The following is a 26,232-nucleotide window of genomic DNA, read 5'->3' as shown; positions in this document are numbered from 1 at the left end:
ATGCCTGTGGGACAAGCACAGAGGATGGGATGACACCCAGCTGCCTCCAGACCTTGTCAAGCAGTGGAGAGACTGGGAAGAAGAGCTGTGCTTCCTCCCTTAAGTAAGCCTCACTCGTCCATATCCACCTCAGGACATTGCTTCCTCAGGAAGAGAAAAGGAGCTGCATATATTTTGTGACGCATCTGATCAGGCCTAGGGGGCGGTGGCGTATCTTAGAATGGTGGACAATGACGGCACCGCGCACCTGGCTTTCGTGTTGGCCCGATTCAGGGTAGCTCCAAGACGTTTGCACTCAATGCCCCGGCTGGAGCTGTGTGGTGCACTCACGGGAGCCCAGCTCTCCAAACTCCTTAGTGATGAGCTCACTCTGGAGATTAAGAAGACAGTCATGTGGACCAACTCTACAACAGTGCTGCGATCGGAATCTTGCCATTTCAAGGTCTTCGTTGGCACTCGCGTAGCTGAGATTCAAAAGCTGACACAATGACTACTTTGTATGGTGAGCTTGTAGTGAGACATCAAAAGTAAGGTTTGGAGTCTGTTAGCACAAACAATTAAACATATATAAAAAAAAAAAAAGTATTTAGCCTGGTGTTCTATTCTAAAATGGCCGCAGGGCAGTTACACAACAGTAAACAAAAGTTGCAAGAGAACAGTAGCTGTCATGTGCCAGTGGAGGTGCTGTCACGTACCACTGGCAGCGGTGGTACGTAGCACTAGCAACTATACAGTAGGCTAACTGTCATGTACCACTGGCAGCAGTGGTATGTACCACTAGCAATAACTGTCATGTGCCAGTGGAGACGCTGTCACGTACCACTCGCTCCACTGGAACGTACCATTAGCCACTGGCACGTACCAGTAGATGCACTGGCATGTACCACTAGCTACTGTCACGTGCCAGTGGAGGCACTGACATGTGCCTCTCGCTCCACTGGCACGTACCACTAGCTACAGTACAGTACAGTTTCCGTTCTAACCGCCACTGCATTATTGTGTGTGGTGATAAAATATGAACAGCTCCTATACAGTCCTACCCTACCTATACAGTTCTACACATCTACTAATGCTCACCCACAGTTGGACTGTGGAGCTGCTTGAAATGGGTGATGGAGATGATGATCACAGAGTTGCCCATGACGGTGACCAGGATGGCCACCAGGAACACCAGGTAGAGAGTTACCTGAGCCCCAGAACTGAACCCTGACCTGGGGCAGGATAAGTTAGAGGCTGGGTAGAACCACTGGTCCTCAAGACCAGTTCATGGCCACAGATCTCTATGAAAATAATAACAGTGAAACATGCACGTCTTCATAATACATGAATGTCCTTATCTGTGCTGAAGTGATCATGTCTGGCAGAACCAACTGTCCGGGACATAAACCTATGCAACCTATGCACAAAGTCCAGACCTGGTAACATTATAAACAACCATAGGGACCATCATGCAAGCAAATATACTCACACAACAAATACAATAGGATTAGCAGGTTGATCCAATCCATGTGATAAAAATGAAGTAAACTATTGCACTTATATTGTTGATATTCCTGTAAGGTACATGTCTCACCTGCCTTTCCCTCCAGTCACAACATCCCATATGAATCACATGCTGCTCACTGTATCTTTTCATTAATGAGTTGCATATGTGTGTGTTTGCTGTTGTTTGTGTGTATGTCAGATTGTGTCTGTGTGTGTTTGTGAGTGTGTGTGTTTCTAGATTTAGAGCAAGCTTAACAAGCAGCAACAGATTAGGCAGATTCAAGTCTCAATATGACTGTGTTTTTTGGTACGGTAACTCATGTTTGTCAATTTGTTGCGTTTTGGTAGCATTGGGTAACTCACTTTTGGATTTAAAGTTAAGGCTTGTAGAACTGTCTGAACTGTTGAGATGGATTTACAAGCCAATAGGCCAGCTACTCCTGTTGTCTGAAGTGTAATGGTGGTGCAATACTTCTCTATTACTGTAAGAGGGCCTCACATTGCAATTCTTCTGCGTAATGGCAGAAATACTTTAACAATCTGATTTGTATATTATATATTACCGACAATGTTGGAATTAAATGTATTTATACTACGTACATTCAATGTTATTTTACAATGGTGCCCAACATTTGAGTTCATTTTAAAGTTTTTACCAAATTCTAGCAAAGAAAGAAAAAGTGACATTTATTTTTTTTCCTTTTTACATAACTGTATGACAAAACATTCGCTGCATAGTGCATACACACACATACAAACAAACAAATCGATTTTTACATAAGATATATTGTAAAATATGTTGACCCTCTGATGAATTGTTTTTTTTTTACTTGAATTAAAAAACAATTTCTGCATAATTAGTTTGTTTTAAATTATTGATGTTTTACAGTTTGACCATACTGTAAAACAGTTTTCAGATAAGAACTTACAAAGCTCTTCATTTACATTTACATTTACATTTATTAATTTAGCAGACGCTTTTATCCAAAGCGACTTCCAAGAGAGAGCTTCACAAAGTGCATAGGTCACTGATAATAACAACAAGATAGCCCCACAGCATTGCGGGTAGTCAAAAAACAAGAAGTACATATTGTGAACAACCAAAAAATAGTGCTAAAGGGAAGAAACCATAAGAGCATGTAGTTAAACAAGTTAAAATTACACAACATTAATCTCTAAGTGCAGGTGTACCTGTAGGAAAGCAATAAAAATAGGATTAACTAAAAAAGAAGAATACAACAGTTTAAATCAGCTACCACTAACCAACAAGAGCAACAGTCTAGGAAAGAGTCATTGTGAACCTTGAGGAAACTAGCGTTGGATTCAGCAAACCATTCCTAAGTACCATTGTACTCCCGGAACAAGTGCGTCTTGAGCTTTCTCTTGAAGGTGGAGAGACAGTCCGTGTCTCTGATGGAGGTGGGGAGTTGATTCCACCACTGGGGTGCCAGGCAGGAGAAGAGCTTGTGCTGGGACCGGGCGGTCTTGAGAGGTGGGACCACCAGGCGGTTGTCTGAAGAAGACCGTAGGTGGCGGGTGGGGGTGTAAGGCTGCAGGAGAGACTTGATGTAGTCGGGCGCAGTCCCGTTAACTGCTCGGAAGGTCAGTCCCAGGGTCTTGAATCTGATGCGGGCCGTTATGGGTAGCCAGTGGAGGGAGATGAGGAGCGGGGTAACGTGGGAGCGTCTGGGTAGATTGTAGACCAGACGGGCCGCTGCATTCTGAATTCTCTGAAGAGGGCGGGTTGCGCATGATGGGAGACCGGCGAGCAGCGAGTTGCAGTAGTCCAACTTGGAGAGGACAAGTGCTTGGACAAGCAGCTGGGTGGAGTGCTCAGACAGGTATCTCCTGATCTTCCGGATGTTGTAGAGGGTGAATCTACACGACCGGGAGACCGCAGCAATGTGGGCCGTGAGGGAGAGCTCGTCATCCATGGTAACCCCAAGGTTCCTGGCAGAGGATGAGGGGGTCACCGTCGCAGATCCCAGGGTGATTGAGAAGTCATGGGAGATGGAGGGTTTGGCCGGGATGATGAGAAGTTCATTTGAGGGTTAAATGTGTAGCTGACCAGGAAATACCTAGAAATGTTCCCCACCTCATCAAACTCTGATTACCTGTAAATATGTTTAAAAACTGATCTTCAATATTACCGTGAGACGTAAAGACAATTTTTCTTTTCTTCACATTTGATTACCGTAGCTCAGCAGGTAAAGAGTTTCAATTAAAACTTACATGATCTTTAAAGGGAATTAAACCCATGTTGATCCTTCGGAGTTACTCTGAGAACTAACTGATAAATAAACAACAAAGGACCACAGAGGTTTGACAGGAAATGTATTATGGTGTAAACACTCACTAAACAGTACATATGTTCCACTTGATTGATAAGCTGACACTCTCACAACAATAATAACATGTCAAGTGACAAACACATTCATATCACTAGAGTGTCTGGTGAATATTTTCATGGTGATAATGGCATTCAAGCATTTCCTGAACCAGGGGTAGAACATAGCATAGATAATAGGGTTTAAAGTGGAGTTAAAGTAGCCTAACCACACAAACACCTCAAATAAAATAGCAGGTGTACTAAAGTTAGTGTAAGGATCTATGATGGAGTTCACAAAGAACGGCATCCAGCAAAATATAAAAATTCCCACCACTATACCTAGTGTCTTGGCTGCTTTGCGCTCTGAGCGCTTCGACACCGCCCCCCTCTTCTCTCCCTCATTAAGTTTCCTCACCCCTCCATGGCTGCTGTCTTCTATCCTCCTGGCATGCTCCTTAGCTACCTGGAAAATCTCAGCATATAAACCCATCATGATAAACACAGGAAAGAAAAAAGCTATCAGTGTGTCTAATGCACCCCACAGAGAGTTAAACAGTAAGATACAACCACCCAGACATTGAATAGATTCCAGATAGTCCTCTAGTCCAGTCACGTTAGCCTTGGAGTAGAGCAGGCCATAAGAGTACAGAGCTGCTATTACCCAGCTGGCTGAGATCATGATCCAGGCCACAGGCATGGTGATGTGGGCTGAGTAGAGCATAGGGTTGCAAACCGCTTCATGGCGATCAATGGCGATGGAGACCAGGTGAAAGATGGAGACAGAGGTGAGAAACATGTCAAAGCTGGAGTGGAGGAGACAGAAAGAGTCGCCATAGGACCAGCAGCCCTGTACAGTCCTCATCATGCTGAAGGGCATCACAGTTAAACCTAGTAACAGGTCAGCCAGAGCTAGAGACATCACCATCATGTTAGTTGGACTGTGGAGCTGCTTGAAATGGGCGATGGAGATGATGACTACAAAGTTACCCAGGATGGTGATCAGGATGCCCACCAGGAACACCAGGTAGAGAGCTACCTGAGCCCCGGAGCTGAACACTAATCTGGGGCAGGATAAGTTAGAGGCTGGGTAGCACCACTGGTCTTCAGGACTTGCCATGACTAAAAACATGAACTACATTAACAACAAAACATATTTCTAAACTATGCAGAAATGTAAATCAATCTGGTCAATATAAACTTTAAAACAAAAGCCATACAATACACTCACATGAGACAGGGAGATCCGTTAAAGGATCTGATATATTGAAGAGAAAATGAGTCAAGAGTGAAGACAAACAATTATTTATGTACTTGATATTCCTCGAGTTACACCCCTCTGCTGTGTTACCCTCCAGTCAAAACAGCTCAGAGAAATTGTATGCATACTCTGTTAATGCATATGCATGCGTGTGCCTGCAGTAATAGGGAGGAGCATTAACGTTGGACGCCAGTTTTCTTTTCAGAAGCATATTATTCTTAACAAAACATACAGTTAATTACATACAAATTAATAATGGGGTTCATCTAGGAAGGAGTAGGGTGGTCAAGTGGCTGTTATTTAAACATTACCTTAGCAAGGGCATTAACAAAATATTTTTCACTTAATGCCACTTTGAATTGACATCTTCTGAAACTAAATTTTCCATGTTTCAGTTATGAATTTTTGTCTGTGGGGGGCGACATTTCACTCCTTCCTTGCAATGTAATAATTTGTCAGATACTTTCATCCAAAGCAACATGAACCTAACCTTTGAACGTTGGATCTCTTGATTTGCAGGCAACTGTTCTACAACTGAACTATACCTATTCCTAAACATCCCAGGTGAATGTGAGGTCCAATACGGGACTGGTGGAGTGGTCCAGGAAACTAATCCAGATCTTTGAGTTAATTTCTGTCCTATAATCAATAGTGCTTGTGACGTAAGAAATAAAGTTATTTGGTATTCTGTGTGATGCTTGCACACTCATGAATGCCCAGAAATGTATCTTCTTCTTTACATTTACATTTACAAAATCAACTTCAATCTTTTAATATTGATAACCTCTGCTGTTACTTTTAATGAAAAAGACTGAGTTGATTTACCTCCTCGGAGTGCTAAGATGTGATGAACAACAGTGAGGGAGGTTTGGTTCATCCCTGTGCATTGATCATACAATATATACAAACAGACATGAAAGTTAATGTTTTTGATATGCTTGCATTTCATTTCATACACTGGGTTTGGATACACAAGAGGGAATACGTCTCATTATTAGGAATGGGATGATCAAGAAGAGGGATACGATCAATTCTGAAAAATCACTCCAAGACCAATTTAGTGTTCGATGATTCTGGCTTGAATATTGAACCAAAAACGATCATCTTAAATGCTCTCCTGAACCAACTGTAAAAGAAGGCATACACTATAGGATTGAGAGAAGAGTTTGAATAGCCAATGATCGTTGTGCCCATAAGTAGAGGGGGGCTAGAGTCTCCAAGAAGAGGACTGAAGACATTGCAAAGAAAAAAAGGAGTCCAGCAACATAAAAATACTCCCATAACAATAGCCAGGGTTCTGAAGGCCTTTCTCTCTGACTTGCTGGCCACAGCTCCAGACTTCTGGTTCTGGAAGGTGGTGCTCTGGATGCTGCGAGCCTGTCTCTGGGCCACCAGGAAGATCTTGAGGTAGATGCAGAGCATGATGAGTGCAGGAAGATAGAAGGAGAGAGAGGAGGAGACGGAGCTAGAGGTGGCTGTCTGGTATAACACACAGCCCCCCTCACAGAGCAAATGCTCATAGTAGAACTCCTCTTCACCCAGGATGTTTAGATGCAGGAATATTATCCCAAAACCCACAAAAACAGACACTCCCCAGATAACCAATATCATAATTAGAGCTGTCTGAACAGTGATGGTCCTCGTGTAGCGTAGAGGATGACACACTGCGTAGTAGCGATCAATAGAGATGAAACTTAGGTTGATGATGGATGCGGTGACCAAAGTGATGTCAATGCTGGAGTGGATCTTACAGAAGAGGTGCCCCAGGTACCAGCAGTTCTCTATGGTGTACACCATGCTGAAAGGGAGGACTAGAACCCCTAACAGCAGGTCAGCCACAGCCAGGGACAGGATGAGGAAGTTTGTTGGGGTGTGGAGCTGCAGGGAGAGTCAGAAACAGTAAAAAAAACTTGAGAAGCAGAGTGATTATGAAATTACCTTAATGTTTGAAGTTCACCAAAATCTGATATTTATTTTATTTTAAATGGATAGTACTTCAAATAAACGGAAACTCGATAATACTGACACAGATAATACTGACACAGTAATATCAATATCAGAACAAAACAGAGCAAATAAAACACAACAACATTTTCAACAAATCCCCGCCCCACAAAACCACATTTTAGATACTTGCTACTGAAAAGTTAGACCAAACATGTTTAGTTTGATTTTGTCCAAAAATATTCCTACTGTGAACTGCAAAAATTGTTTAATTCAATCCAAAGTTTTTAGTTTCAAAAACTAATATTTTATTTAATATGTATACATTTATTGTTGAACACATTGAAAGTTTTGTTCACATAATCCAACATATTACTTTAAACACCGGGATTCAGAATGTACACTTGATTAGATTCACAAGGTTATATTTACATTTTCCTTAAATGGCCTATAAGGTCTATGCGATCTCATGGTGAGCTTAATTTGATTCACCATCGCAAAAGTCTTCGACAGTAAATAATGTGCCATAAATCAAACACAATTGTGTACCTGTTTAAAGTGGAGGATGGAGACGATAACCAGCATGTTCCCAGCCACGGTGAGCACAACTATGGAGCTGACAAGGAGGTAGAGGATCCCTCTTAAACATGGGGAGAAAACAAGGTCTCTGACACAGGACTTGTTGACATTCTCATAACACAGAAGAATGGAGTCCACCATGTCAGAGCTGTTGATACCATGAACTGGCTCCATGCTGTTGGAACCTGCAGAGTAGAAAGGAAGAAATGGTGGACAAATTGGACAAGAGTTTGCAACTTATTGTGAACAGACAGAATGGTATAACACTGATCGTTAAAGAACTGAGAGACATTGTTGTAAAGTACAAGAACAGAACTGTTTTAACATTGAGGTGGTGGTGGGTGTGTGCATGGATACCTGATGTCTTGGTCTGCTGTCACCATCTGAACAGACTGGAGATCAGGTTCATCCTTATGACAATCCTTGATGATTGTAATTATGCTGATGTCATTATCTAGAATTACAATAATGACTGCTAATTATACCTTTGCATAATCAGATATGGAAAACTGCCAAAGCAATGTTAACACACGACATTTACGCACACTAACTTGAAAACAATGTGTGTGAAGGGAACAACCATAAACATTGTGTGGCAGGAGACTGTTTACATTGGCATCTTATATTTGTATTTTATTTATTTAACATGTATTTAACCAAGAGAGTACCATTGAGATTGAGACAACATAAAAACACAGAATGAGACAAGTTATAAAAAAATTAAAAGGTAATAGTCAGTCCCGTAAGCTGGTTTTCATGACCTTTACAAAGTATTCAGACCCCTTCAGTTTTTCCAGATTTGGTTGTAGTAGACTTAATTCCTTGCCATCAGTCTACACACAATACCTACATTCATTGCAATTAGGGTTAGACTCCACTATTCCATGGTAGATCGCTAAATCAAAAACTGTACATTTTTTATTTTGCAGACGCTGTTACGCAAAGCGACTTCCAAGAGAGAGCTTTACAAAAGTGCATAGGTCACTGATCATAACACCGAGATATCCCCAAACATTGCGGGTAGCCAAACATGAAGCATACATTGTGAAAAAAACTAAAATAAGTGCCAAAGGGAAGAACTACAAGAGCATGTAGTTAATCAAATCACAATTAAATAACATGAACCTCAAAAAAGTGCAAGAGTGTACCTGTAGAAAAGAAAAAAACAGTTTTTTGTGGGTCCAGCTCAGACCTGCTCAGTGATTTAGAACATCTCAAACAAAGATTTTTCTACTCCGGCATGAATATGAGCTGGAGAAGAGTTCTTCCACTGTTGGGAGAAAAATCATGATTTGCTTCTGAAACCTTCATGCGCATGCAATCTCCTGAGAACAAGCCTTGCATTTATACATATTATTTTTACATCCAACTAGTCCCAGAAGAAGTATTGGTGGAGAAAACGTTTTGAGCAGGAAGGGGCCAGAAGCCACCCCTGACATTGTGTTCAAACTCCATCCAATGATATTCCCATCATTGAAGGCAATCATTTAGGTCACCCTTAACATCCGGGTCAGTAGCTGCAGCTGTGAGAGATAATTTAGTTTTCTTTGCAAACAATATACTTGGCTCAGGCGCATCAGGGGCCTGAGAGAGAGGCTCAATAATCTGTCAGTGTTGTCAATTGAGAAAGAGTTGGTTGGAGGTGTGGATGATGATGAAAATGTGATTTGTCCAACTGAAATCAAGATGCCACATCCTGATCCGTCCTTTCCAGAAGAAAATGTACACGGATGGAAAGATATGATATCAATAAGCAGATACACCAACAGATAACAAAGGGGTGGCATGGAGGGGGGAAATACAAAGATAATAGACCAACAATGTTAATGGACACCATACGAATATGTCAATACTATTTGAGAACAATTGAATGATCTCATTAGCAAGCCATTGAAAATTGAAACTGAAAATTATATAGATTATATAAGTACATGTTCAAACATGAAATGATACTTTAAAGTGACATCTTTTAAAACACAATATTGGACAAACATTGGTGTCAGTTTTGACTTTTTGTCTGGTGGGGGCGACATTTCACTCCTTCCGTACAACGTCTTCCTTTAGCAGACACGTTCATCCCAATCAACAAATGGGGGTACCTAACCTTTGAACCTTGGACCTCTTGATTTGCAGTCAACTGTTCTACAACTGAACTATACCTATTCCTAAACTAACAGCCCAGGTGAATGTGAGGTCCTGTACGGGGCTGGTGGAGTGGTTCAGGAAGCTCTGAATCCAGTTCAGTGCTGTCCCCTATCTGAGTTAGAAACCTATCCTGCTGCTGGACTTGCAGAAGTAAACCTCTAGTAGTGTTGTTTCAGCAGGCTAGCTGCACCACAATTCAATGGTGGAGAAGATGTGTCTGGCTTTCACAAACCTGTTTCGCTAACCAATCTGATGTGTTGTGTGTGTCGTCGTCGTCATCTGCCGCTTGTCCGGGGATCGGGTCGCGGGGGCAGCGACCTAAGCAGGGAGGCCCAGACTTCCCTCCCCCCGGCCACTTCCGCCAGCTCTTCCTGGGGGACCCCAAGGCGTTCCCAGGCCAGCTGAGAGACATAGTCCCTCCAGCGTGTCCTGGGTCTTCCCCGGGGCCTCTTCCCAGTGGGACGTGCCCGGAACACCTCACCAGGGAGGCGTCCAGGAGGCATCCTAATCAGATGCCCGAGCCACCTCAGCTGGCTCCTCTCGACGCGGAGGAGCAGCGGTTCTACTCTGAGCCCCTCCCGGATGACCGAGCTTCTCACCCTATCTCTAAGGGAGAGCCCGGACACCCTACGGAGAAAGCTCATTTCGGCCGCTTGTATTCGCGATCTCGTTCTTTCGGTCACTACCCATAGTTCGTGACCATAGGTGAGGGTAGGAACGTAGATCGACTGGTAAATAGAGAGCTTCGCCTTTCGACTCAGCTCCTTCTTCACCACGACGGACCGATGCAGAGCCCGCATCACTGCGGACGCCGCACCGATCCGCCTGTCGACCTCGCGCTCCATTCTTCCCTCACTCGTGAACAAGACCCCGAGATACTTGAACTCCTCCGCTTGGTTCAGGATCTCCTCCCCGACCCGGAGATGGCACTCCACCCTTTTCCGGTCGATTACCATGGCCTCAGATTTGGAGGTGCTGATTCGCATCCCAGCCGCTTCACATTCGGTTGCGAACCGCTCCAGTGAGAGCTGAAGGTCACGGCCCGATGAAGCCAACAGGACCACATCATCCGCAAAAAGCAGCGACCCGATCCTGAGGTCACCAAACCGGACCCCCTCAACACCCTGGCTGCGCCTCGAAATTCTGTCCATATAGGTAATGAACAGAATCGGTGACATAGGGCAGCCCTGGCGGAGTCCAACCCTCACCGGAAACAAGTTCGACTTACTACCGGCAATGCGGACCAAACTCTGGCACCGGTCGTACAGGGACCGGACAGCCCCGATCAGGAAATCCGGTACCCCGTACTCTCGGAGCACCCCCCACATGAGCCCCCGAGGGACACGGTCGAACGCCTTTTCCAAATCCACAAAACATGTGTAGACTGGTTGGGCGAACTCCCATGTACCCTCCAGGACTCCGCGGAGGGTATAAAGCTGGTCCACTGTTCCACGGCCAGGACGAAAACCACATTGCTCCTCCTGAATCCGAGGTTCGACAATCCGACGGACCCTCCTCTCCAGGACCCCTGAATAGACTTTCCCAGGGAGGCTGAGGAGTGTGATCTCCCTAAAGTTGGAGCACACCCTCCGGTCCCCCTTTTTAAAGAGGGGAACCACCACCCCGGTCTGCCAGTCCAGAGGCACTGTCCCCGATGTCCACGCGATGTTGCAGAGTCGTGTCAACCAAGACAGCCCTACAACATCCAGAGCCTTAAGGAACTCCGGGCGGACCTCATCCACCCCAGGGGCCCTGCCACCGCGGAGCTTTTCAACCACCTCGGCGACCTCCGCCCCAGAGATAGAAGGGCCCCCCCCGATGTCCCCAGACTCTGCCTCCACGTCGGAAAGCGTGTTGGTGGAATTAAGGAGGTCTTCGAAGTATTCCTTCCACCGATCCAGGACGTCCCCCGTCGAGGTCAGCAGCGCACCATCCCCACCGTATACAGTGTTGACAGAGCACTGCTTCCCCCTCCTGAGCCGCCGGATGGTGGTCCAGAACCTTTTTGAAGCCGTTCGGAAGTCATTCTCCATGGCCTCGCCGAACACCTCCCATGCCCGGGTTTTTGCCTCCGCGACCGCCAAAGCCGCGTTCCGCTTGGCCTGCCGGTACACATCAGCTGCCTCTGGAGTCCTACCAGCCAATAAAGTCCGATAGGCCTCCTTCTTCAGCTTGACGGCATCCCTCACCTCCGGAGTCCACCACCGGGTCCGAGGGTTACCGCCGCGACATGCACCGACCGCCCTGCGGCCGCAGCTCCGGTCAGCCGCTTCAACAATGGAGGCCCGGAACATGGCCCATTCGGACTCAATGTCCCCGGCCCCCCCCGAGACATGATCGAAGCTCTCCCGGAGGTGGGAGTTGAAGCTCCTTCTGACAGAGGGTTCCGCCAGACGTTCCCAGCAGACCCTCACATTACGTTTGGGCCTGCCAGGCCTGACCGGCGTCCTCCCCCACCATCGAAGCCAACTCACCACCAGGTGGTGATCAGTTGACAGCTCCGCCCCTCTCCTCACCCGAGTGTCCAAGACATGCGGCCCCAAGTCCGATGACATGACTACAAAGTCGATCATCGAACTGAGACCTCGGGTGTCCTGGTGCCAGGTGCACATATGGACACCCTTATGCTTGAACATGGTGTTCGTTATGGACAAACCGTGTCTAGCACAGAAGTCCAACAACAAAACACCACTCGGGTTCAGATCGGGGGGGCCGTTCCTCCCAATCACGCCCCTCCAGGTCTCACTGTCATTGCCCACATGAGCATTGAAGTCCCCCAGGAGGACGAGGGAATCCCCAGGAGGAGCGCTTTCCAGCACCCCCCCCAGAGACTCCAAAAAGGGTGGGTACTCTGAGCTGCCGTTTGGTGCATAAGCACAAACGACAGTGAGGACCCGTCCCCCCACCCGAAGGCGGAGGGAGGCTACCCTCTCGTCCACCGGGGTGAACCCCAATGTACAGGCGCCGAACCGAGGGGAAACCAGTATTCCCACCCCAGCTCGACGCCTCTCACCAAGGGCAACTCCAGAGTGGAAGAGAGTCCAGCCCCTCTCAAGGAGACTGGTTCCGGAGCCTACGCTGTGCGTCGAGGCGAGGCCGACTATATCTAGCCGGAAACTCTCTACCTCGCGCACCAGCTCAGGCTCCTTTCCGCCAGCGAGGTGACGTTCCACGTCCCTAAAGCTAGCTTTTGCAGCCGAGGATCGGACCGCCAAGGCCCCCGCCTTCGGCCGCCGCCCGTCTCACACTGCACCCGACCCCCATGACCCCTCCTGCGGATGGTGAGCCCACTGGAAGAGGGTCCCACGTTGTCTCTTCGGGCTGTGCCCGACCGGGCCCCATGGGAAAAGGCCCGGCCACCAGGCGCTCGCCATCGAGCCCCACCCCCGGGCCTGGCTCCAGGGGGGGCCCCGGTGACCCGCTTCCGGGCAGGGGCAACTGAGAACCATTGTTGTATTTCTTCATGGTTGGTTTTTTGAGCCACGCTTTGTCTGGTCTTTCACCTGGAACCTGTTTGCCTTGGGTGACCCTACCAGGGGCATGAAGCCCCGACAACATAGCTTCCAGGATCACTAGGACACGCAAACCCCTCCACCGCGGTAAGGTGGTGACTCAAGGAGGGGCGATGTGTTCTTGTTCCAATGATAATGATGAATCATCAATGGTTTAGTCAGCTATGATGTTTCATCCAATGATGACCTGTCAGCTGTACCTCTGTGTCTAATTGATATTGTACATGAATTAAGATGCTAATGACATTGTTACATGCCGTCATGATTTGATTGGTAATATTATTTCATGTTCTTGTGATCTGATAGATAATGACATTGTTACATGTTTTCATGATCAGGTTTATAATTATCCTTCAATGTTTTCCTACATTTCAGTGTTGCCATGGTCGGAAGGGTAATGATATATTGGTTCTTCATCATACCTCCAAGTACAAGGTTTTATTTAATGAATAGAAACAATGAAGCAATATCATGTTCTACATTCAAATAAAACTCAGTATTTATAGAATTCACCATTCTTCTCTCTCCCCTCTCTCTCTCTCCTTGCTTGCTTCGTCCAGAGTTCTACAGGTGGTCCATAAAACATTGTTCAGTTTCATGCGTTACTTAAGGTGTTCATGAATCATGAAACAATCAATAATAATAATTAATTATTTATACAATTGTTACTGTCTATTATATTCACAACACAATGTTTCAAAATGTAATGGCTGTAATTACTCTGAGAACAGCTTAGTGTTTGACGATTGAGTCTGAAATATGGAACCAAAAACAATCATCCTAAACGCCCTCCTGAACCAACTGTAAAAGAAACCATACACAATAGGATTGAGAAAGGAGTTTGACCAGCCAATAGTAGCTGTTCCCAAAAGAAGAGGAAGGTTGGCTTCTCCAAGAAAACGACTTAAGACATTGCAGAAGAAAAAAGGAGTCCAGCAACATAGAAATGCTCCCATAACTATTGCCAGGGTTCTGAAGGCCTTTCTCTCTGATTTGCTGGCCACAGTTTCAGAGTTCTAGTTCTGGAACGTGGTGCTCTGGATGCTGCGAGCCTGTCTCTGGGCCACCAGGAAGATCTTGAGGTAGATGCAGAGCATGATGAGTGCAGGTAAGTAGAAGGAGAGAGAGGAGGAGACGGAGCTAGAGGTGGCTGTCTGGTATAACACACAGCCCCCCTCACAGAACACATGCTCATAGTAGAACTCCTCTTCACCCAGGATGTTGAGCTCCAGGAAAATCATTCCAAAGCCCACCAAAGCAGACACCCCCCAGCTCACCATCACCATGATTCCAGCTGATTGAACAGTGATGGTTCTTGAGTAGATCAGAGGATGACACACGGCATAGTAGCGGTCAATAGAAATGAAACTGAGGCTGACAATGGAGGTCGTGATTGATGTAATTGATACACTGGAGTGGATCTTACAGAAGATCTGACCCAGGTACCAGCAGTTCTCTATGATGTACACCATGCTGAAGGGGATGACTAGAACTCCCAGTAGCAGGTCAGCTGCAGCCAGGGACAGGATGAGGAAGTTAGTGGGGGTGTGGAGCTGATGGAACACACACAGTAGATGAGTGACAATGATGCATAGAAGTATTTGTGTTTCCCTAAAAAAGCATGTTAGATCAGAGTATATGTCGAATAGCGTAGGAGAGAAGGATGAATATTTAGAGAGCTTAGTCCTTAGTATACCAAATTAATTGTAAATATTCAACAGTTTCCTTTTTGAAACTGCTCAAAGAGACAAATGTAATAGTCCTCAATAGTCCAAAAGTGATGTAAATATACCTGTTTAAAATGGAGGATGGAGACAATAACCAGCATGTTTCCAGTTACGATGAGCAAAACCATACAGCTAAAGATAATGTTGAGGACCCCTTTTGCAGCAGGAGGTAAAACGTAGGCTCTGACACAGGACTTGTTGACATTCTCATAACACAGATGAATGGAGTCCACCATATCAGAGCTGTTGATACCAGGTCTTGGCTCCATACTGCTGGAACCTGCAGGAAAGCCAAGGGAGAAGAGACAAAACAAACAATTGCATAATTCCGGTTCAAAAATTCACTGAATATATAATATTATTTTTAAACATATTCATCCATTGTTCAAACCTACATGTCAAATAAAACCAAATTCTGATTCTGATATCCTATACACATACACACACAAACAATATCCTCTTCACAGCATTCTGTTTATAACAAAACTGGTTTTCATTTTGCGTTCCTTACATGTTAGTCATGTATGTGGTGGTGTAGCTATGGTTACCTGAAGCCTTGGTCTGCTGCCTCCCTCTGAACTCACTGGGGTAGAGGTTCATCTGTATATACTCACAGACTATGACGATGTCTGATGACCAGAATGAATATGTATAATGATTCTGATGAAATCATAATCTAAAATTACCATAATTAGAACCTTCCACTGTTATCCTTTATCAGACATGTAGATGTATGCAGAGATGTCCTCAGTTGGCCATCTGTGTTCAGATATAAATGGGATATTGACAGGGTCTTTTCTTCCTGCTCATAATAGTCAGAAAACCGTTATAACTCTCATTAATAAATCATAAACATTTTACAACTTAAAAAAATGGTGGATCAGCTTATCGTTTGCTAACAACAGTGGGAACATGTTACAATAGGCTGGAGGGTAGCCAATAACCAGGGAAAACAAAACACTTGCTCTGGACAGTGTCCATGTAGGTTGTGTCTGCACAGCTCAGACTGGCAAGGAAAGAGGTTCTGTTGCTATTTAGCTTGTTTTTAGTTTTTTTCACCTTTGAAATTGGCAAAATTCTGACATTTTAGAGGCGGAAGTGATCAAATAATTCTATTCGGAAAAAAAGCCTGCCTGCCAATTACTTTACAGAATAATTATTTTAAAAATCAAATAAATAATTGGGCTGGATTAAAACTTTGGATCCATAAAGGTGTCAAGTGCATCAAAATCTCTCTGTTGACAAGACATCTGGTGAATGTCTATGTGGATAAGAAAATTAGGGTCATCCGATATAAAGGGTTCTGAGTGCTTGTGACTAAAGAACATCAGTTATTTGGTATTTTGCATGACACCTGCACGTTCATGAATGCCCAGGACTATCACTGCTTCCCTTTAATGAAGTAAGACTGAGGTGATTTACCTCCGTGGAGTGCTAAGATGTGGTGGAGAACAGTGAGAGATGTTTGATTCATCATTGTGTATTCATCATACAATATATATATATAATATATATATATATATATATATATAATAATATATATATATACATAGTATGACATGTAACAAAATGTTCATGATAATATGTACTTTTATTTAATTTCATACATTGGGTTGGGATACATTTACATTTACTACTACTACATTTACATGTATTTATTTAGCAGACGCTTTTATCCAAAGTGACTTCCAAGAGAGAACTTTACAAAAGAGCATAGGTCACTGATCATAACAACGAGGTAGTCCAAACAGTGCAAGCAGCCAAAACATGAAGCATACGTTGTGAACAACTAAACAAGTGCCAAAGGGAAGACCCGTAAGAGCATGCAGTTTTACAAGTTACAAATTAAAAACAACATGAACCCCAAAAAGTGCACGACTGTACATGTAGAAGAACAATCAACAGTAAAATATTTCACAGCCAGTACAAGGATTCGAGAGTTAACTTCGTTATAATTAACCTACAAGAGCAACAAGTCTCTCAGAGAGAGCCATTGTGATCCTGGAGGAAACTAACATCAGGTCCAATCAAGCATCCTAAGTGCCGTTGTACTCCCGGAACAAGTGTGAATAAACGACAGGGAAGACATCTCATATTAGGAAATATATGAACAAGACGATGGATATGACAATCCAGATCAAATTCACTCCAAGACCAATTTAGTGTTTGATGATCCTGGCTTAAATATTGATCCAAAAACAATCATCTTAAATGCTCTCCTGAACCAACTGTAAAAGAAGGCATACACTATGGGATTGAGAAAGGAGTTTGAATAGCCAATGATTAGTGTGCCAGTAAGAAGTGGGGGGCTAGAGTCTCCAAGAAGAGGACTGAAGACATTGCAAAGAAAAAAAGGAGTCCAGCAACATAAAAATACTCCCATAACAATAGCCAGGGTTCTGAAGGCCTTTCTCTCTGACTTGCTGGCCACAGCTCCAGACTTCTGGTTCTGGAAGGTGGTGCTCTGGATGCTGCGAGCCTGTCTCTGGGCCACCAGGAAGATCTTGAGGTAGATGCAGAGCATGATGAGTGCAGGAAGATAGAAGGAGAGAGAGGAGGAGACGGAGCTAGAGGTGGCTGTCTGGTATAACACACAGCCCCCCTCACAGAGCAAATGCTCATAGTAGAACTCCTCTTCACCCAGGATGTTTAGATGCAGGAATATTATCCCAAAACCCACAAAAACAGACACTCCCCAGATAACCAATATCATAATTAGAGCTGTCTGAACAGTGATGGTCCTCGTGTAGCGTAGAGGATGACACACTGCGTAGTAGCGATCAATAGAGATGAAACTTAGGTTGATGATGGATGCGGTGACCAAAGTGATGTCAATGCTGGAGTGGATCTTACAGAAGAGGTGCCCCAGGTACCAGCAGTTCTCTATGGTGTACACCATGCTGAAAGGGAGGACTAGAACCCCTAACAGCAGGTCAGCCACAGCCAGGGACAGGATGAGGAAGTTTGTTGGGGTGTGGAGCTGCAGGGAGATGCAACTATGTAAAATACAATGAAATCACATCATTGAAAAGCAGAGTAAACCCTAGGAAGTTACCAATTGCCTAAAGTTTGAAGTTCATCAAAATCTAAAAAGTTATACATTTGCTAAATGTATCCAGCATGCCAGACAAAAATATACTATGCCAGATACCTACTGAGGAATAATGACTCCCATCATAGTGCTAGATACAATGATATATAATCACAGTAATACCAATATCTGAGCACAACAGAGCAGATCAAACAATAGTATTGTCACTTATGTTTTGCAGCAAAAAAAATAAAATAATATGCTACAGACAGGTTAAACCAAACTGGAGGCATGTGAATTTGTAAATAATCAAAAGTTTCCACTTTCATAAGTGGAAGTCTTTAGATGGATATTATTAAAATGTTTTGTTCATTTAATATTAGTTTTTAACTTTAATCACTGGTGTTTAGAATGTAAACTTGATTTTGTTCACAAGGTTAAATTTAAACTTTCTCCGAAATTGCCAATTGAGGGAAAGGTGGGTTTGATTTGGTTCACCAATATAACAACATCCTATATTGTGGAAAAATTTGAACATACTTGTTTAAAGTGGAGGATGGAGACGATAACCAGCATGTTCCCAGCCCCAGTGAGCACAACTATGGAGCTGACAAGGAGGTAGAGGATCACTCTTAAACATGGGGAGAAAACAAGGTCTCTGACACAGGACCCATTGACATGCTCATAACACAGAAGAATGGAGTCCACCATGTCAGAGCTGGGGACACCAGGACCTGGCTCCATGCTGCTGGAGTTAACTGGAGAGGAAGACAGGAGGAAAAATAAGACTAGAGTTTAAATCTTATTGTGAACACATGTTCTACAATTATAATAAACAATTATAAGTTATCAAAATATACATATGTTATGAAATCTAAATGCTTTTTTGAAAGATTAGAGTACAGATAAGATAAGAATACAAAACTGTTTTAACACTGAGATGGTGGTGGGTTTGTGCATGGATACCTGATGCCCCGGTTTGCTGTCACCATCTGAACAGACTGGAGATGAGGTTCATCCTTATGACAATGATTCTCATGATGCTGATGATGTCATCATCTATAACCATTAACAGATTTGGCCAATACACTCATGGCTGGTTGCCAGCTAGTTCTTGCAGTTAAGAGGAACAAAGTTATTAATTGAATGATATGTCATTGAGACACACACACATTCCTGGAATTATAGATAAGGCACAATGCCCATAATGTAGTTGGTGAGTAAAATGTCAGTGATATACAGATTTCTGGAATCATAGATAAATATATTACAGTGCTTGTGATGCAGCTGGTGATGACAGTGTATTCTCAGTGGCTAGGCAGCTACATTTCTCAGACCGCAGATCACAATAAAAATGTAAGTACTCAACCTCCACATCATCTAGTCACTTTTGCAGATAATATGTCTTAAACATATTTTTTTAAATAAGTCCACTAACTTCACCCACTTCACGGCACATCCTTGAGTCCTGAGCCATACACTGGCCAGATATCAATTTCGTACAATGCCCAGTTGGCAATATAATAAAGTCACAGAAAGACAGACATACACACGGAGATTCCTGGCATTATAGTATGACTAGTCCAGTGCCTATGCCCGGGATGTAGCCAATGATTGAGATGTTAGTCAGTTGATTCACTGACACACGGTCACACACAGAGATTCCTGGAACTATTATTATTATTATAGTGCAGTGCCTGTGCCATGATAAAGATGGTGAGTAAGATTTTGGTAAGATTACAATTACTTGATTCAGTGACACAGAGATACACAGAAAATATACTATGATGATGGTGCAGTGTCTGTATCTGTAATACGCAGCCCTTGATAGTTAATTATTAAAATGTTAGTAATATTTTGGGGTGATTCCTTAGTTGGAGTTTGTTCACATTTGCATACCACAGTAAGAGTTGCTGCATTAGTTAACACAATAATTCACAAACATAATAAAATTCACTGATACATACTGAAAGTGAAGTATCCAATTTTTTTTGTCCAGCTGTTAGCTAGATAGCATTTCATAAAGAAAACCCTATTGAAAAAAGCTTTTTTAACTTTGTGTGTTGTCAGTACAGAATAATTGCCTCTAATATGATGAATAGCATACATATGTGGGTTGTTTTGACTAGCGCTAAAGCAAACCAAACACCATACAGAGTTGTCCATATCTGGTTGGCCAATAGTAGACCATTCCCACTATCATGATGAGGTAATCGGCGTAATTGTGCATATGTATGAGAATGACCAGAAATGGTCACAGACTGGGTACATAAGGATGAAGCTCAACTTCAGAAAATACAGATGGTAGCAGCAGACAGAGGTGTCAGATAACCATAGATACACCACCACCACCTATATGACCATCAAGTAGGGAACGCAACATGAACAAGTATTATTTAATTTGTTTTGCATTTGAAAGTCATTTGAAATAGATTGATTTGATAACAAATAATGCTCTTTTTCAAGCTTGTTATTGTTACTGTTAATGTTATTTGTTCACAATAAGTATATATTATCTTTCTTACTTTGCTTTCTCCTTCCTATCCACACCTTTCCCCGGCTTCTCTAATTGTTCCTACAGGTTTCTGCAGTATGGAGCCGGGTCATGGTATCAACAGCTCTCACATGGTGGACTCCATCCATCTGTGTTATGAGCATGTCAACAAGTCCTGTGTCATGACATACGTCTTATCTCCTGCTGTAAAAGGGGTTGTTTACATCATATTTGGCACCATCATTTTGCTCACCGTGGCTGGAAACATGCTGGTTATCATCTCCATCCTTCACTTCAAACAAGTATGTTCGGTTTACGCCACATTTCAGACTGTTACATTGACGTAATTGTATTAGGTGAAACAAATCACGCTTATCCTAAAACTCAAACCTGACTTAAGGTAAGGTAAGCTTGATTCTAAGTTTGCACTATTATTACTTTGTGTTATTATACTGGATGCTTAAATTTAGTACATCAAGAGTACTGTACATAGTTTCACACTGTCTGACCCAGGTGTGTCTTCCAGCAGCTCCACACTCCCACCAACTTCCTCATCCTGTCCCTGGCTGTAGCTGACCTGCTGCTGGGGGTTCTAGTCCTCCCTCCCAGCATGGTGGTCACTGTGGAGAACTGCTGGTACATGGGAGACATCTTCTGTAAGATCCACTCCAGCCTGGCCATGACATTGGTCACAGCTTCAATCATTAATCTCTGTTTCATTTCTATTGACCGCTACTACGCAGTGTGTCGTCCTCTCCGATACACTAGGACCATCACTGTGCAGTCAACTATGGTCATGGTACTGGTGAGCTGGGGAGTGTCTGCTCTAGTGGGCTTTGGGACAATATTCCTGCAGCTCAACATCCTGGGTGAAGAGGAGTTCTACTATGAGCATGTGGTCTGTGAGGGTGGCTGTGGTGTGGCATACCAGACTGCCACTTCTAGCGCTGTCTCCTCCTCTCTCTCCTTCTACCTTCCTGCACTCATCATGCTCTGCATCTACCTCAAAATCTTCCTGGTGGCCCAGAGACAGGCTCGCAGCATCCAGAGCACCACCTTCCAGAACCAGAACTCTGGAGCTGTGGCCAGCAAGTCAGAACGAAAGGCCTTCAAAACCCTGGCTATCGTTATGGGAGTCTTCCTGTGTTGCTGGACTCCTTTTTTTCTTTGCAATATTTCCGCTCCTTATATCGAAGACTCTAACATTCCTCTTTTGATGATAGTAACGTCTTCAATTGGATTCTCAAACTCCTTTCTCAATGCCATTGTGTATGCTTTCTTCTACAGTTGGTTCAGGAGGGCATTTCGGACGATTGTCGTCGGTTCCATATTTCAGCCACAATCATCAAACACTAAATTGGTATCAGATTAAATTAAAATGTCAAATAATATTTATGTTACTGTCCAGCCTTTTATCACTTTAAATTAGGGTTTTATAGAAATACAAGAAATACAAACCCACAAACATACCAGAAAACATATTTCTGTAATTTAATAACATTTTTTCAAACCTTAAATATATGATATTAAACATAAAGAACATTAATGTTGTATCCAGTTGTCATAAATTACCATGATTTTCTCTGTGTACAGTAGTTCATGAAATGTCAAAAAACTTCCTAATATATAACTTAATTGGGCAGAAAATGTAGGTACAATTTATTAACTATACTGTGTAATAAAAAGATTGCACTGTATTGTAATTGTTATTAAACAATCATTATATCTTCTTGTCAGAATAAATATGTAATCTATCCTTCAGTGTGACCTTCCCTAACTGGCTAATGATTCACTTCAATGGGCAAAAATGCAGCGTCTAATTAGAAAACTTTTAATGTTTTAAAATGTTTGTTTTTTCCAACGTAAATAATATTATAACTTGAAATGCTGTAACATGATCTAGTATCCAACTATTAAACTTTGAGGTTTATCAAGCCTGTTTACTGAAAATTATGAGTTACAGTAAATTGGCTTCTTACTAGCTTAATAAGTTGTGTGTATTAGCAATTGCCTAGCAATGTATGGCATTCCCTTGTTGGGAATTCTGAAACATAGAACAAACAGACACAAGTCTGCACACAACCACTTTAGTATATTAATGTTATCTGATCTGTTCTGGATCATGTGGTGTTTATAACTGAACTATTATTTGAGGTGGCAAATGACCCTCAAACACTTGTTTTCATGACAAGGATCGACTAGCAAGGTTGACCAGCGGCAGCCACATACCATTCATTTTAAGAAATACAGTTTTACCTAAGCCACTACAACATGTTGCCCAAGGTTTGGCCCATTTGTGGCAAATACATGTCTTAAAACTGTCTTCATGATAGTTTCCTACATATTCTATCTGCAGTCTACACTACTATCTGTACTATTTTGATATTTTGAAATTACATAAATGATGGATATGTAATTCCATTCAGGTTACATTTTTGGCTGGTAATTGCTTAAAATAGCATTACTGTTAAATATATAAAAATTCCAAATACCATGTTTCATCCTAATTGGTTTGAAGATTATATTGTAGGTAGGTCTCGCAATTTTGGATGATCCAGAAGGAGTGTTTGATTGCTATGTACATATCATACACACAGTAAACACAGAGTAAACATCATATTGGACCACATGGCAGGCCACAGGCCGACTGACACTTCTGTTTTGTTAGTTGCCTAACCTGCTATTTTCACAGTGATTTATTTTTGTCAGACAACCTATTATTTCATTTAGTGAAGTGACGGGGAGTGAACACAAACTGGCTTCTGCAGATTTCCTGCCTCGGGTTTTTAAATTAAACAAAAGTCAAAAGATTTTCATGTCCAATAGATTTTTTCATGTATTTTAATAATGTCTGTATCAACTGTTCAGCACATTAATTAGTCAAGCATGAAATTTCAAAAGGGTGGACAACAATAGATATCATGAGTAATTATGATTTACTCTGAGACCAACTTAATATTTGATGATTGTGGCTGAAATATGGAACCAAAAACAATCATCTTAAATGCCCTCCTGAACCAACTGTAAAAGAAGGCATATACTATGGGATTAAGAAAGGAGTTTGAATATCCAATTGTAATTGTGATTCGTAGCAAAAGTGGAAGGTTAGTGTCTACAATATACGGAATGGACACATTGCAAAGAAAAAAAGGAGTCCAGCAACACAGGAAGACTCCCATAACGATAGCCAGGGTTCTGAAGGCCTTTCTCTCTGACTTGCTGGGCACAGCTCCAGACTTCTGGTTCTGGAAGGTGGTGCTCTGGATGCTGCGAGCCTGTCTCTGGGCCACCAGAAAGATTTTGAGGTAGATGCAGAGCATGATGAGTGCAGGAAGGTAAAAGGAGAGAGAGGAGGAGACGGAGCTAGCAGTGGCAGTCTGGTATGTCACACAGCCTCCCTCACAGAGCACATACTTATAGTAAAACTCCTCTTCACCCAGGATGTTAAGTTCCAGGAATATTGTCCCAAAGCCGACTAGAGCAGACACCCACCAGCTCATCAGCACCATGATCAAAGCTGACTGCACAGTGATGGTTGTTCTGTAGTGCAGAGGACGACACACTGCATAGTAGCGGTCAACAGAGATGAAACTTAGGTTGATGATGGATGCGGTGACAAGAGTCATGACCAAGCTTATATGTATCTTACAGAAGAAGTGCCCCAGGTACCAGCAGTTCTCCACAGTATAGATCATCCTGAAAGGAAGTACAAGAACCCCCAGCAGCAGGTCAGCTATAGCCAGGGACAGAATGAGGAAGTTGGTGGGGGTGTGGAGCTGCTGGGAGACACACCTGGGTCAGATATTGTTATACTTTATACTTAAGAAGTCTTGGATGTGGTTCACAAAGTTAAAATGTAGACAGTTTTCCTTAAAGTGCAAAAATAAATAATATCTATAAAGTAGACTTAGGTTTTAGGGTAATCTGAATCTGAATAGCAATATAGCATTCCCCATTGGTTCAAATTGAGATGAAAGTCAAACATACCTGTTTGAAGTGTAGAATAGAGATGATAACCAGCATGTTTCCAGCCACAGTGAGCACAATAATGGAGCTTAAGATAAGGTAGATAGTCCCTCTAAGAGCAGGAGAGAAGATATACGCTCTAACACAGGACCTGTTGACATTCTCATAACACAGAAGAATGGAGTCCACCATGTCAGAGCTGTTGATACCAGGACCTGAATCCATGCTGATGGAACCTGCAGGGTTAACTGGAGAGGAGGACAAGCATATACAGTAGGTAGACAATGAAGAAATTGCATATCACCTACATACATAATAAATATTACATGGTATCAATGTAAATAAACTTATTGTAACATGGAATGTTTATATTCAATATTTTCAAAGTGATTTCTAAATTGTTTGAGCCTTGATTTTCCTTACGTGATAGTCAGGTGCTGTATCTGTCAGCACACCTTGTGTCTCTATGCTTAATTTGGTCTGCTGCCACTATTAGAACTGACTGGGGTTGAAGTTCATCCTAATGTACCCACGGTCTATGACGATCTCTGGGAATTCTCATGAATATTGTATGAATCATGATTTGTAGACCCTGTCACCACAGCAGCCTCCATGTATTTCCGTGTCACCTGTGCCTGCTTTAATACACAGAACAACAAATCAAGACAATTGCATTTCAGCCACATAGCACATGTATTATTTGAAGCCAAAAAACATGTTGTGCATATTTAGATGAGTGCCTTTTTCTCTTGGCTATTTCTATTACTTCATTTAAAATGTATAGCCTATATATTGGCTAACAGTAATACCAAATGTATAATGTTTTAAGAAAAATTAAAACAATATGGTTTGGAATGATATTTGAATTTTCTAAATGTCTGAAATTACAGCAGCTTACAGCTACTTGCACCTGGCATCTTTGGTACAGCCGCCTCTTCGGGCTGCAAACTCTGTCCGTCTTTTGACGGCGTAAACATGTGTTCTATACTTCTACATTGTGCAGCATTTGTTTGCTGTGCCCGTTGTTTTTCTCCTTTTCTTTTCCTTTCCATTTCTTTGCTAAAGAAACAACGATGATAGCTAAAATTGCTCCAACAAATTGGCTGTACCCGGAAAACGATAGATTTTTGACCAATCGTGATCTGTAAAATGGACGGACAAGTGCACCATTCAAGTTTACACGGGGGAAATGCCCACCCCCACCCTTTGGATTTTGGATCGCTCCAGTTAAACAGTTGAATGGTATCAAGGCCGTCCTCAAAGTGAGTGTAAACTATTGGGATTTTTTTCTTGAATAGTGCCGTGGCCGTGTTATTATTATTAAGATTCCTCGTGGACTAACATACTGATGAACTCTATGTAAATGTAATTATCATAACAAGAACATGTTGTTGTCTCCCATTCAGATATTGGGAGACATGAAAATACACAGAATATTTGAAACGCGTAAAAACGTTTCAACACAATAAAAGCAATACTTCTGCAGGGAAGTGTCCGTCAATTAAACCTACCATGCATATTTTGACTGTATTATATAATACACAATGTGTGCAATAATGCAAATATAACTGAACGTTTTAATCTTCTGCAGAAAAGGAGACAAAGTCTCAAAGAAACAGTGGTTATAACGTGTTTTATATGTGAGCCCTAAAATGTATTAGTTGATTTCTAAATTACATTACAACATTTTCAAAGAAACATTACAAACATGATTACTTTTATTGCTCAAATCAGACGCTGCTTTTCTCTGTCCCCTCAAGTG

At 42.7% G+C, this 26,232-nt stretch overlaps 5 protein-coding genes and 1 pseudogene across 5 annotated transcripts; 1 reads left to right on the top strand and 5 right to left on the bottom strand.

The window, feature by feature from the left end:
* Positions 1-295: 295 nt before the first annotated feature.
* On the bottom strand, positions 296-4,931 carry LOC124469075 (trace amine-associated receptor 13c-like). Its single transcript, XM_047022166.1, has 3 exons — positions 3,916-4,931; positions 1,082-1,211; positions 296-370 (listed from the first exon to the last, which is right to left on the bottom strand). Exons 1-3 carry the CDS (start codon positions 4,929-4,931, stop codon positions 296-298), a joined length of 1,221 nt encoding a protein of 406 aa, XP_046878122.1.
* A 1,182-nt stretch (positions 4,932-6,113) lies between these two features.
* Positions 6,114-7,769, bottom strand: LOC124469074 (trace amine-associated receptor 1-like). Its single transcript, XM_047022165.1, has 3 exons — positions 7,566-7,769; positions 6,824-6,950; positions 6,114-6,751 (listed from the first exon to the last, which is right to left on the bottom strand). The coding sequence occupies exons 1-3, from the start codon at positions 7,767-7,769 to the stop codon at positions 6,114-6,116; spliced, it is 969 nt and encodes a 322-aa protein (XP_046878121.1).
* Positions 7,770-13,968: 6,199 nt separating this feature from the next.
* Positions 13,969-15,579, bottom strand: LOC124469073 (annotated as a pseudogene).
* A 1,402-nt stretch (positions 15,580-16,981) lies between these two features.
* Positions 16,982-19,079, bottom strand: LOC124469072 (trace amine-associated receptor 6-like). The gene is made up of 4 exons (XM_047022164.1): positions 19,013-19,079; positions 18,551-18,768; positions 17,833-17,959; positions 16,982-17,482 (listed from the first exon to the last, which is right to left on the bottom strand). The coding sequence occupies exons 1-4, from the start codon at positions 19,077-19,079 to the stop codon at positions 17,289-17,291; spliced, it is 606 nt and encodes a 201-aa protein (XP_046878120.1). The 3' UTR covers positions 16,982-17,288.
* A 1,523-nt stretch (positions 19,080-20,602) lies between these two features.
* On the top strand, positions 20,603-21,876 carry LOC124469071 (trace amine-associated receptor 1-like). The gene is made up of 3 exons (XM_047022163.1): positions 20,603-20,806; positions 21,034-21,160; positions 21,233-21,876. The coding sequence occupies exons 1-3, from the start codon at positions 20,603-20,605 to the stop codon at positions 21,874-21,876; spliced, it is 975 nt and encodes a 324-aa protein (XP_046878119.1).
* A 1,564-nt stretch (positions 21,877-23,440) lies between these two features.
* On the bottom strand, positions 23,441-24,695 carry LOC124469070 (trace amine-associated receptor 1-like). The gene is made up of 3 exons (XM_047022162.1): positions 24,492-24,695; positions 24,154-24,280; positions 23,441-24,081 (listed from the first exon to the last, which is right to left on the bottom strand). The coding sequence occupies exons 1-3, from the start codon at positions 24,693-24,695 to the stop codon at positions 23,441-23,443; spliced, it is 972 nt and encodes a 323-aa protein (XP_046878118.1).
* Between the last annotated feature and the right edge of the window lie 1,537 nt (positions 24,696-26,232).

Source organism: Hypomesus transpacificus, chromosome 6, assembly GCF_021917145.1.
Source record: "Hypomesus transpacificus isolate Combined female chromosome 6, fHypTra1, whole genome shotgun sequence".
Classification (NCBI taxonomy): Eukaryota; Metazoa; Chordata; class Actinopteri; order Osmeriformes; family Osmeridae; genus Hypomesus; species Hypomesus transpacificus.
This window is presented reverse-complemented; position numbering and strand designations above follow the sequence as displayed.